The sequence below is a fragment of the Lepisosteus oculatus genome, chromosome 7 (assembly GCF_040954835.1).
Source record: "Lepisosteus oculatus isolate fLepOcu1 chromosome 7, fLepOcu1.hap2, whole genome shotgun sequence".
NCBI lineage: Eukaryota > Metazoa > Chordata > Actinopteri > Semionotiformes > Lepisosteidae > Lepisosteus > Lepisosteus oculatus.
The window spans coordinates 17430099-17442286 of NC_090702.1; the positions used below are offsets into that span (position 1 = coordinate 17430099).

Below are 12188 nucleotides of genomic sequence, written 5' to 3' on the forward strand. Positions count from 1 at the left end.
CGTTTCTGCATTGAATGCTATTAAACATTTTAACATTCTTGTTTTAGACATCTGGTAGGGGTTCTGATACACCATCTCAAGCAGAGCATGAATTGCAGCGTCAAAATCTTAAGCTGTCTTCAGAAAACTTGGAATTGCGCTTCCAGTTGGAACAGGCCAGAAAAGATTTACCTAGATTAAATGTAAGTGGAAATATTTTGAAAAAACTATATTGATCAAAACATTTTACATCCAGAGTTGTTTACCATTGGTGGAAACTATTAAATCAGTTTCATTTTGATTTAAATATAACCCAAGGGTTTTGATGTAAGTTACTATTAAACTTTGTACATTGTAAGGATAAAGAAATCTGTTCTTTAAAGATTTTCATTTAAAAGTAGGATTGACCTTGACTTGGTACATAAATCTGGAATCAGCTGGCCATTACTGTTTTGTAAAGTAAAACGCCCAGCAACATAGTTTGAGTAAAATAAACTTCCAAAGAAACACTATTTACCTATCACTTTATTTTAATGTTTATTTTTTGAAAAGTAAAGGAATATATTTTGAATATTTATTAAATGCTTTTGGTGTCATTTTGGTTAGGTGATCAATAATGACTATTCATGATACTCTTTAGTGACTATTGTGTAAGTGTTAAAACACCTCACTAATGAAAGAGATGTGGCTCACAGATGATTTGACCTATTGAGTGTCACTCCTTTTGAAAATCAAGAAAAACACAGAAAGAAACCTACTGTATAATTCCCCTGTTATCTAGATAATATGGGTTTTCACAGCAAGCAGTTTCTAACCTGGGAAGACATTATATCCAGACTTAGTCTGTCAATGATAGGCAGTGATCCACAGGATACAGTACTTCACCAGGATCGATGGGGAGGTCCAAGTGTGATGATTTGTTCATGATTGTATAGCCAATATGGTACTCCACTTGTAGTGATAAATGGCAACCCGACTGCATGGTAGCAAGATGATGCATGTACTAATGTGTAGCATGCAACATACTGGTCATGTAACAATGGCTTTTTTTCAAGATAGGAATGTGACGTTCAAGCCATGGATGCACTACATGCCAGACTTGAGTTATGAACATTTGTGCGACCACACGTTGCTCAGAAATCAATGAACAGGCACATACTTGCCCCGGCTGTATGAGATTAATTATACAGAATCCCATAAGATTGCATATTGCTGATAAGATACAGCATTATCAGTATAATTAATTTACTTACAGTATGTCATACCTGTTCAATATAATATTAGTGCACTTGCTACAAAAACATTATTCTTTTTCTGATAATAAATTTCTGTAATTTGTTCCAATACTAAGTAAAAGTGGTCTTTTGATACCTGGAATATATTGTTATTTATGTAGAAATAAGGCTATACAGCGTACAGAGTTAAATGCAGCAGATAAAATAAAAAAGATGGTGGTTGTAAACAGTATTTTAGTTTAAAATTTCTGGTACTTACACAGTTACTCTGACTTTCAGGACCAAGTTGCAGACCTTAAGGAGATGTGTGATATTGTTAAAAAGGAGAAGACTGAACTTGAGCGAAAACTTGGCAATGTCCGTGGGGTAAGGATAGTGCTCTAGTCTACTGTTTAGTCTTTGAAACATAATTTTTGCTTCTTTGCTTATATAAAGTCATGTGAACCTGGAAGTGATGTCATATTAATGCTTTTTTAATGTACAGTCCGGACGTAGTGGTAAGACAGTCCCTGAGCTGGAGAAAACGATTGGGCTAATGAAGAAGGTGGTAGAAAGAGTGCAAAGAGAAAATGAAGCACTGAAAAAGGCACCAGGAATAGTATCCAGGGAGCAACTGACCGCTCTGGAAAATGAAAACGAAAAGCTCAAGGTAATGAGTATGTGGAGTTCTCATAGCTATTTCTTAGAAAATATTCTTAGCAATCAAAAATGGCTTGTACAAGGATTACTTGAAAAGTGCCTAATACTGTGTTTAATACTTTGGTGTCTGTAGCTTATAGTTCATACTGAATGGACTCAGTTGGGCCATAGAACTTCAGATGGCTTTTTGTCTCTATTAAGTCTCTATAAATAGCTGTCATGCTGTTATCTTATGTGGTGTGTAATAAATCCTTTAATCACAGGAAATTTACATTTGCATATTTGTTTTGACAGATGCCCGGACTATTATAGGTTACTAAACAATAAGAAATACAGAACAAATAGAGTACAATTTCCAAAAGTATTATACAGTAGTTAACAGAGTATGACAATATCAAAACAAATACAATTATTGGATAAGTCACATATAAAGAGGACACTTCCACAATGGTTCAGAGTCAAATTTTTTTTTCTAAAGTGCTAACCAAAACTTATGGATCAGAGTTCCATAACCTTTCTTGTGCAATTTTCACATTTTTCATTGTGTCCACTCCAAGGTGTGTGAAGACCATCTCCAGTAAAAAAGGAAAGTAAACTAGATGTTACTAGATTCACATATAGAAAATTCAACCACACAGTGAATAATTACACAATACAAAACAGACCACATGTAGGAGAGCATGCCTGTGCTTTGGTCACAATGTGCTTTTGATGCACGGCTATTAGTATAGAGTCTTAATAGCTGATGATATTCCAATTTAATTTGTGTTTATACAAGGAACATGAAGTGCTGTACAATAGTACACATATAATACATAACAGAAACCAGGAAATTGGGAAAGAAAATCATGAAACAGCAAATTAAAAAGTGAAACTGGGAGTCATCTGTACTTATGCAAAAAAAGAATTAAATGTTTTTAAAGAAATCTAAATTTGTGAGTGGAATGTTAGTTCAGGTGTCCTTACAGAAGCCATCCTGTATCCCTGTATTCTGCCCATTCCTGTATTATACCATTTTGTAAACCTATTATTTTATTAAAAACCTGAATGCTCAAACTGAAAACTTCTTGGGATAAGTTACATTAAATGTTGGCAAAATCTAAAGAGAATAAATTGTGTTGATAGCATAAGCATTCAGACCCGTGAACTCAATATTTGGAAGAAGCACTTTCTGCAGCAAGTAAAGCTGCAGTGTCTTTTTGGGTAAGTCTCTTTTCATAAAGGTTTGGTGCAAATTTTCAGATCTTTCTTCAGATTCTCAGTAGCACTCAGGTCAGACCTTTAACTGTGCCAATTAATGGCATTCACTTTCTTGGCTTTAGTTTGCACTGTCATTTACAATTCATTTCCGAAAGGTGGATTTCCCCTCTAGTTTTAAGTCTGTAGCAGACTGAAATAGATCGTCCTTTTGTATTTTCCTGTTCTTTGATACATCCATTTTCCTTCAATTATAACAAGCTTTTCAGCCTCTGCTAAAGAGAATATGCAGCAAGAGGCTGCCACCACCATTCTTGGCAGTACAAACTGCCTTAACTGGATGATGCATTGTGTTGGTTTGGTGCCAGATGTAATGTTTTGCATTTATATATTCCAATTTTGTCTCATCTGAAAACAAAACCTTTTTGCTTCATGTTTTCAATATCACTTAAATGCTTTGTTGCAAACTGCATGTGGGATTTTAGGTGGGTTGTCCCTCTGCCCTATAGGTGAGCTGTGTAGAGTCACTGAAATATTGGCTGACTAATGCACATTTTCTCCCATCTCAGCCATTGAGCTCAGTAGCTTTTCAGGCACTCTAGCATTGCTTTAGCCCTGTGCTTTGGGTCACTGTCCTGTTGATAGGTATATTGTTGTTGAGTCAGCCTTGTGGTGAGATTAGAATGTTGCTGAGATGTTTTCTACCCCTCATCCATTTCCTCCTTGCCCAGCTGCTCAGTCTGAAGACATGGACTGATCTAAGCACTGTCTGGGTGGTAAAATGCAACTTCAGTTTCTTAATAATTGAAGTGACTTTATCCCTGACTTCCTTTGAAAGCTTAGAAATTCACTACCTGACCACGGAACCTCAGAGAGATATGTATATTCTGAAATCATGTAAACCACTGTTATTGCACAGAAAGGGACCACTGAACTAATTGTATGGCTTGTTAAGATAATATTGTGCCCCTAAATATAGGTTTCATACAGCAAAGGTTTTGAATACTTATGCAATAATAATTTTAAAGGAAATTATGGAATATTATGGAATAGTGTGTGTATACAGTATAACATGAATCACTATATATATATAGCATTAATCACTACTTCAAAGTGTCATAACTGCAAGCTTTAAAGCAACAAAATGTGAAAACTGCAAGTGTCAGATATTTTCCAAGACACTGTACATGTGCAATTCATAATGCTTATGGAAAATAATATGTATGTAAATCGGAAAAGGGTTCAAATGGGTTTAAAATGCTTCACTAAATGCTCCTCTAAAAAGCTACTAAAATGCTCCACTATAACACCAATGTATGCTAAATATATGCTACAAGGAAATACATTAGTATTCCCTTTTCCTAATTTGGTTAGTAGCTAATTCATACAAGAATCACACTCAGCCAATTCTTGAAATAAGGCAGGTTATCAATTTTAACAACATAGCTGACTAGCTACAAACTTGGGTAGTCCATCTTTTTCTCAGTTTAAAATGTACTTCCACATACAATTATCACAAGTAGTTGAAGAATAGATCTGATCTCTGGTTTGTGTTTAGCTGCTGAACAGTTATATACTGTATTTCAATTTCAATTTTCACAAAGCAAAACAAACCATGTTCTCCATTTAGGCCATAACAGAAACAGGGTCAAAATAATCAAATAATTTTACTTCTTTTTGTAACTGTTTGTCATGGTTTTTATCTCTCAATACCTTTTATCAATCTTTTCAATTACTCAGAACATTTAAATCATTGAGTTAGTGTTTCTTAAAATTGATCAGACAAAAGATATGAAGAATCATATCTTTTTATATGAGAAAAAGATATGAAGAATCATATCTTTTTATTGTATTTTCACAAATGCTGTGTGTCATACACATTTTACCAGTATCATACATCACACCTTCTGAATCTCATGTTGTATTCCCTTTAAATTAGTTAAAAGTTAAGGGTAGTTGCTTACCAGGTGCTCTTTAAAACTTTTTCTCAATATTGGCATGTTTCCTTTATAATGTTTCACAACAGCAAAACATGCTTTTCAGGTCATTTAGAATCAATACATTCAGGTTCAGAATCAGTACAAACTATATGTTATGTTATGGTATAACATTTTATTTAAGTTATCTCATCTTACATTTTCACTGTGCAATGCTTAAGGAATGAAGGGTAATTCCTGTATGTTAGGGTAATACACATTTAATTACATATCAGAATGTATGTTTAAAGTTGAAACCTACCCTTAAGACTGCAGTTCCTGCCAAAGGTGATTTAAAATATTTTAGTTTTGTATTTTTCTTTTCACTTTTGTGTAACATTTGACTGATTTCACCCACGAATGTGTTCCGCTTTAGCATTCACATTGTGATCACTTTAAACCTGTGAATACATCATTTGTAATTCAACAAAATTGGAGAGGGGGTGACTACTTTTGCAAGGTAATGTAGCTTCACTGTCTAACAACATGTACAACTATCAAATGTTTTTTTAAGCATTATCGTATACTGGTTTCAAAAGGGACAATATGTTTTTTGACTGATTTAATATATAAATGTTGTTTCATGGAACATGGAAAAACAAAGTTTTATATGGAACAATTTGCATTGTATAACAAAAATATTTATGGTTCTCTTTAATTTATAAAAACGTACTTGCATCATGTATATTTTAGGTATCTAAAAACCTAAGATTTACAGCCAGGTTCAAGTGTGAACAACACAATTGATTAAATTAGTCATTTTTGTAAAACATATAGCTGTCTGTGACTTGTAAATCTTACTGTATTAGACAATTTGTGTGATACAAACATAATTAATGGATTTACTAACAAGAAAATGCTCATCAGATTTATTTCATTAGTTAGTCCTTCTTTAAATTGCTTTTAGTGCTGCATGTGGCAGACACCATTACCCCACCCAACAGATGCGATTTAGCTGATTTATCTCTTCAGTTAACCTCTTCAGAAAACCATTTATGCTTATGCAAAGCTGAGGTTCCTGGAAAAGCAGCAAGTTCATTGTCCCTTGAGGTAGTTTCACAGACACATTTTAAAGTTATCAAATTAGAGGCAGTGAGCCGCTAAGAGGAGACAGACTCTGTTATTCTGTCATGATAATTAAACTTCCTTTAACGTTAAAAATATTATTTCCATCTGACCAAAGATTAGAGGACTAAAACACAATTGTTGCCGGATGGTTGCAAATTAAAATATTTTTTGAACAAATGAGTCCCATGTTCCAGTTCTTTTATAGTCAAGTTGAAAAAAACTTACTTCTAAGGGTTTTGCTCATTGGTTTAGAAATATGCAGTAGATCACTCCCATAGATAATGACAGGAACTTAATTGCATTTCACTTTAAAATGAGAATTTATTTTAATATCAAAATGTAATTTGCATGTACAGACATTATTTTCAAGTCAGGAAAAAATGGTCTGATTATGTGCATTTGGTCAGAGAATGGGATGTCTGTGAAAGACCCCATTTATATCTCATGTAATTTCTGCTCTTCTTAAGCAGTGAATTGTCAATTTGACAATTTGTGAAATTATAACAAGCTTCCTTTTGAAATTTTCACTTGTTTTTCCTTGTCAGTGTTGACTATCTTGCAGAGTATTAACTCTTATCTTCTTCCTTGTTTCCACTTTAGTCTGACTATGAAAAACTGAAGTTACAAGTCGGAGGTCAATTAAGCATGAGGTATGAGTCAAAAACAAAGGGAATGGAGAAAATAATTTCAGAGAATGAGCGTTTACGCAAGGATCTCAAAAAGGTAATGGTTAGTCAGGAAAACATCTAGACTGTTATAAATAACCAATTTAACATTCTTGCAACTGCTTTTATCCTCCTTTTTACTGAACCTAAAATGTTTAGAAATATTCCATGGTACACTCAATTGGTACAATAAATAGAATATGACATATCATTTAATTTTTAACAATACACATCTTTTACACTCTTTAGTTCATTTTTTTGTTACATTTAGGCTTTTAGGTAATATGGCCAATACTGGAAATAAAGGGAGATTTAGCCTTTTCATTTTTAGGGCACCCACTGTCGGATCAAAAACTAAGAATGCAGACTGCGTGTATAATTTTTACAGGAAGCAGAAGCAGCAGAAAAACTGAGAATAGCAAAGAATAATTTGGAACTTACAAATGAGAAACTAAGGGTGCAGCTGGAGGAAACCAATCAAAGGCTCAGCATTGCTGAAAGCAGAGGACCACAACTGGAGGGAGCTGATAGCAAAAGTTGGAAATCTATTGTGGTAACAAGGTGCGTTAGACACTCAAGTATTCAGTCATTCTTATTTTGTCTATTTGAACAGCAAGGCATAAAATATGATATGATTTTGGCTAAGATGCAACATTAAAGATGAGAATTATATATTTTAAATTTTTGCAATTGGATAACAAACATTATATCAGCCTGCATCTAGATAAGCATGATTTTTGTTTTTTAAGGATGTATGAGAGTAAAATGAAAGAACTTGAATCGGATATTGCCAGAAAGAACAGCAGTATCACTGACGTGAAGCAGCTTCTAAAAGAAGCTGTGGAACGGGAACAGAAAACTAGACTTGTTATCAATGATCTAAAAGAGCAGGTGAGCCCTTTGCTATTAAATTAATATGTACAATGTTAGTATGTAAACATTTTTTTGTGAACTCAAACTTTGATTAATTACAAGAAAATGTTTGTTTTTGGAGGATTAAAACATGCTGGCATAATATTCTAAGCTTTCCACCACTAACTTAGTAATATAAAATTGTTTGAAATGAAACGTATCCTAAATGCAACCATTGTGCCTATGTGATGCTCTGTGCTTATTAATTATGCTTATAATGATGGCTTAGACATCAGTTCCAAGGCTACATTTTTAAGTACATTCACTGGTGGAAATACTATAGAACCTCTAAAAAATATTAATAAACTTTATCACTAGCTTGCTTTGTGTGAATGGATGAGAAGAATAAGACATTTTGTCCTCTTTGTCTGAACAACGCCACATCCCAACCCTATGAAAAACTGCTAGAGGAATAGGGTGGAACCGGGCTGCATATACATCACATGTTGTTTAAGCTGTTCTTGTTGTTCACAGTGGTCTAAAAGTGTAATTGATGGAGGTCTGTAACTTTTTGGCTATTGAGAGTACTTTGCTAAACGGATCAAAATCTGCTTCCTCCTAAGTACTTTCTGATTGGTGATAAGCAGTATCACATGTGTCTTATAATAATTTCATTTTTATATTTAGATTGAGATTCTAAAACACTTCCCAGAGGATGCTAAAACAGAGTCAGGTCTTGCCAAGGAATTGCAACTTTTCAGGTAAAGGTCTTCTATCAAATAAGAAAAGATTTAACTTCATGTTTTTTACATAGCTGTTAGAAGATGTGAAACTGTTATTGCTGCCATCTTTGAATGATGGTGTGCCTGAGAAAAACTTTAATATGTTTCTTTTAGAGTAAAACTCATCTGTTTGAAAGGTTTTCTAGATTAAATCATTTTTATCTACTGTTGGACAAATGGTATGGCATTGCTCATGCAAAAAAATGCAAAGAGGCTTTAAATAATATACTGTAGGTATCTGGTTATTGACAGAAATAAGTAGAAGATGTGCTATTTGCTAACAAAAAAACAATTGTGGAATGTGTGGTTCAAATAATAAGACAGTTGAGACAATTAAATGTTTTCTCTTTGAAAGGCTGACAAACAGTCGCCTGGAGAAAGAAAAGGCAGAGCTTGTTCATCAGTTGGCTATTTATAGGCAGCAAAGAGGAGCAGAAGCTGACAGTACCACTGAGCCTGGTAAGATACTGTATGTATTTATAAATGGGATTTTCATGATAATGAACGCTGCATGTCAGTTTGAAATAGTTATTTCCAATGTATTTGATAACACCAATATGTTCTTTTGTTGTTTGCTTCCATTTAAAAAAGTAGCTGTTGTTTTAACAAAAGTATAAATATAAATCTGTACTGTTGCTTTAAATAATTAAATTGTTCTGCACAGTTCTATAATCAGTTTAAAAGCAAATACCACCACCTCGTAGATTTGGAATGAAAGTGGTGAATTCAAAGGTCAGTTATCTTAGTCAGAAAATCACTTTTATATAAACTATAGAAATCCAGCACCATCTCTGAAATGTCAAGTAAAAAAAAAACATCAGAAAATTAACAGAAATCTACATGGTGAGAAGAATTTCCACTTATAACTTTGTCACAAAACAAATCTGTATTCAGCTGAAGTTAATTATCTGCTAATTATCTGCTCTTCTATGTAAGATTTGAACAAGTGTTTAAAAAGAAAGGAAAAAGTGCACTATGTCAATGTACAGTTGGTAGAGACTCAAAATGGCTCCCAGCTGTAATTACCAAGAAAGGTACTTCCACCAAGTACTGATTCAGGGAGGTAAAGGTAAAATCAATATATTTTATATTTTTTGGGCATTTTCTGCTGACATTTAAATTCTTTCATTCATAAAAATGTTCAGTTTGAACATTTAAGTTTTGAAAATTTAATTTTACAATATTAACTTCCATAAAGAATAAAACTTCCAAATTTGTGCATACACCTGAAGGCTTAATAACATTGAATAGAGCAAAGTCATAATTGTCAGAAATAATTAAACTCCAGAAAGCACATCTCTTTCTGAGTTGATTTAGTTATTGAAATATGCTGACAAAATTCCTCTGGAGTATCTGGCACTTCTTAGAGGAGTTATGTGATCGTCCCTCTTTGGTTTCCAAAAAACTGTCTCCTTGATTTCAAAAGTTTGATTGAATTAAGGTGTTGAAACAGATCTGTATCAAGAACATTTATTTTTGTGCAGTTAACAATTTCTTTGTCCATTTGGTTGCATGCTTTAGATCATTATCAAGCTGAAATGTTAAACCTTGTGCTTCCTGATAGAGAGAAGCAAGTGTTTGGCCAAATTATTGGATCCATGATGATGATGATGATATTATTATTATTAATTGCTTACACTTATAGTTTTTTTTTGGACACTCCACTCAAAGCACTTTACAGATAATGGGGACTCCCCTCCTTCACCACCAATGTGCAGTACCCACCTTGATCCCACCTATTTTACCAACAGCTCCAGGGCTCAAACAGTACAATCCCATAAAAAACCCTAATAGAAATATACATATTTCACAATAGGCTTTGTTTTCCCAACCAGAGCTTTTATTGCTGAATTGCTACTAACTACAGATGTATAACCATAAGGAATCTATATTACAATAACTCAACACTCCTACAAAGCTTGTTATGTATATATACTGTAACATCCAATAGTTCATTTGAAATTAAATATTTCATTTAACAAAATTTTGAAAATTTTAAGACTACAATAACCAAGAAACAACACACAATATCTAAAATCACTAAATACAGGTGTCCCCTATTTTATGCAAGGGTTACGTTCTGCAAAAACCTTGTTTAAAGGGGAATCGCATTAAAGCAGTACTTTAAACCTGTGGAAAAAAGGGTTGCGTGCATTAATAATATAAATGCTTACATACATTAAGAATTAACGGTAAACTTAACATAAATGTTATTTGGGGTGAATTTCCTGGGACGCCCACTCTTGGGAAGATCGGCAACTGTCTTGTATGTTCTCCATTTGTAAATAATCCTTCTCACTGTAGAATGATAGATTTCAAATTGTTTGGAAATGGCCTTATAACCCTTCCCAGATTGATGAGCAGCAACTATTGCTTCTCTGAGGTCATTGCTAATGTCTTTCCTCCTTGGCATGGTGTTAACACACACCTGAATGCTCCAGATCACCAAACTGCCAAAAGTTCTGCTTTTATAGAGGTGGCCACACTTCCTGATGATCAACGAATCAAATGCATTTGATTAGCTGCACCTGGCTGCTTATTACTTTCTTAATTCCTATGGAAGCAGTAAGGATGTACTTAATTTTTCCCACATGGTTTCTGCATTTTGGCTTAGTTTTTGTTGAATAAATAATGACATAGTGAAATCCGTTACGTGTTTTCTGTTATCTGAGGCTAGAATTGTCTAATAATAGAAGTTGGTGAGGACCAGACGATTGTTATTTATACCCTGATATGTAAAACCATTGAATTGAAAGAGGGTGTACTTTCTTTTTCACGTGACTGTATCTTGATCAATTTAGCTTTAAAGTAATAGAGTCGTTGTAGAGGATGACCTTGCATTGTACTGTCTAACATTAATAGAGTACCTTTGAATGTTGCTTATACTCTTTTCCAAAACCTCCTTAGAAATTTCAATATTAAGTTCCTTACATCAAGAATCTTTCAGGTGATTAACAGACACCTCCATATGCCTAGAAAAAAATAAAATAAACTGATATTAAATGTCTAAAACTGGTTGGCTGTTGCACAAGATCATTGAACAGATTGGCAGATTTTCAAACAGGTACATTTTGCAGAACAAAGTGTCTGATCTGTAAATAATGAAAAAGTGTGATTGTGGGAGGCCAATTGACATTTTTTAAGCTTGTTTAAGTTGTAACTGAGAACTGCAGTGTATCTTAATCTCGGTGAAAACCAAGGTCTTGCATTTAGTATCTAGTAGCTTGATAGTATTTTGAGAAGAAAAACAACAAATCAAAGATTAAGACTAGTATTCACAGCGGGTTACTACATGAGGATCCACAAAAATACACTATGATGTATTATCACATTTGGAAACATCTGGACTTAAGTCTTTGAAGATATGATGAGCAGACATAAAATGTAAATTGCTTATATTCAAGGCAATAAAGAAAAAATGCTTTCTCTCCACTGTATCAAATGCTCTCATTCAACTGACTCTGAAGTTTAATGTGCTTCTTTCAACTTGAATTTTATATTTAGTATTTGATGAACTCCTAGAGAAAGCCATGAAACATGATAAGCTGATGGAAGAGTTGGTTGAGCTGCAAACCCATCTTAAGGCGGCAGATCTAGATAAAAGACATATGCAGGTAAACAGATTATAATATGCTTTTTAATGCTATTTAGCTCCTTGCAAGCCAATAGTTTTGTATACATACTGTGTGCAGGGAAAGAGTTTTGTACAAATGTAGCTATATATGATGTAGTTGCAGCTAACCTCAGAGGGTTATCGAGGAATGCTTTATCTGATTCTTTGACAATTTTCAGTAA

At 33.7% G+C, this 12188-nt stretch overlaps 1 protein-coding gene across 5 annotated transcripts in view; it reads left to right on the forward strand.

Annotated features, from left to right (window-relative positions):
* The window catches only part of cep290 (centrosomal protein 290), a 52209-nt gene that overhangs the window by 39005 nt on the left and 1016 nt on the right, over positions 1 to 12188 (forward strand). For all 5 annotated transcript variants that reach the window (XM_015352789.2, XM_015352788.2, XM_015352793.2 and 2 more), the window contains 9 exons: positions 48 to 182; positions 1494 to 1580; positions 1699 to 1863; positions 6695 to 6817; positions 7148 to 7320; positions 7509 to 7650; positions 8299 to 8372; positions 8749 to 8852; positions 11898 to 12007. In XM_015352789.2, the coding sequence (XP_015208275.2) occupies positions 48 to 182; positions 1494 to 1580; positions 1699 to 1863; positions 6695 to 6817; positions 7148 to 7320; positions 7509 to 7650; positions 8299 to 8372; positions 8749 to 8852; positions 11898 to 12007 (1113 nt within the window). The remainder of the gene's footprint in view (positions 1 to 47; positions 183 to 1493; positions 1581 to 1698; positions 1864 to 6694; positions 6818 to 7147; positions 7321 to 7508; positions 7651 to 8298; positions 8373 to 8748; positions 8853 to 11897; positions 12008 to 12188) is intronic.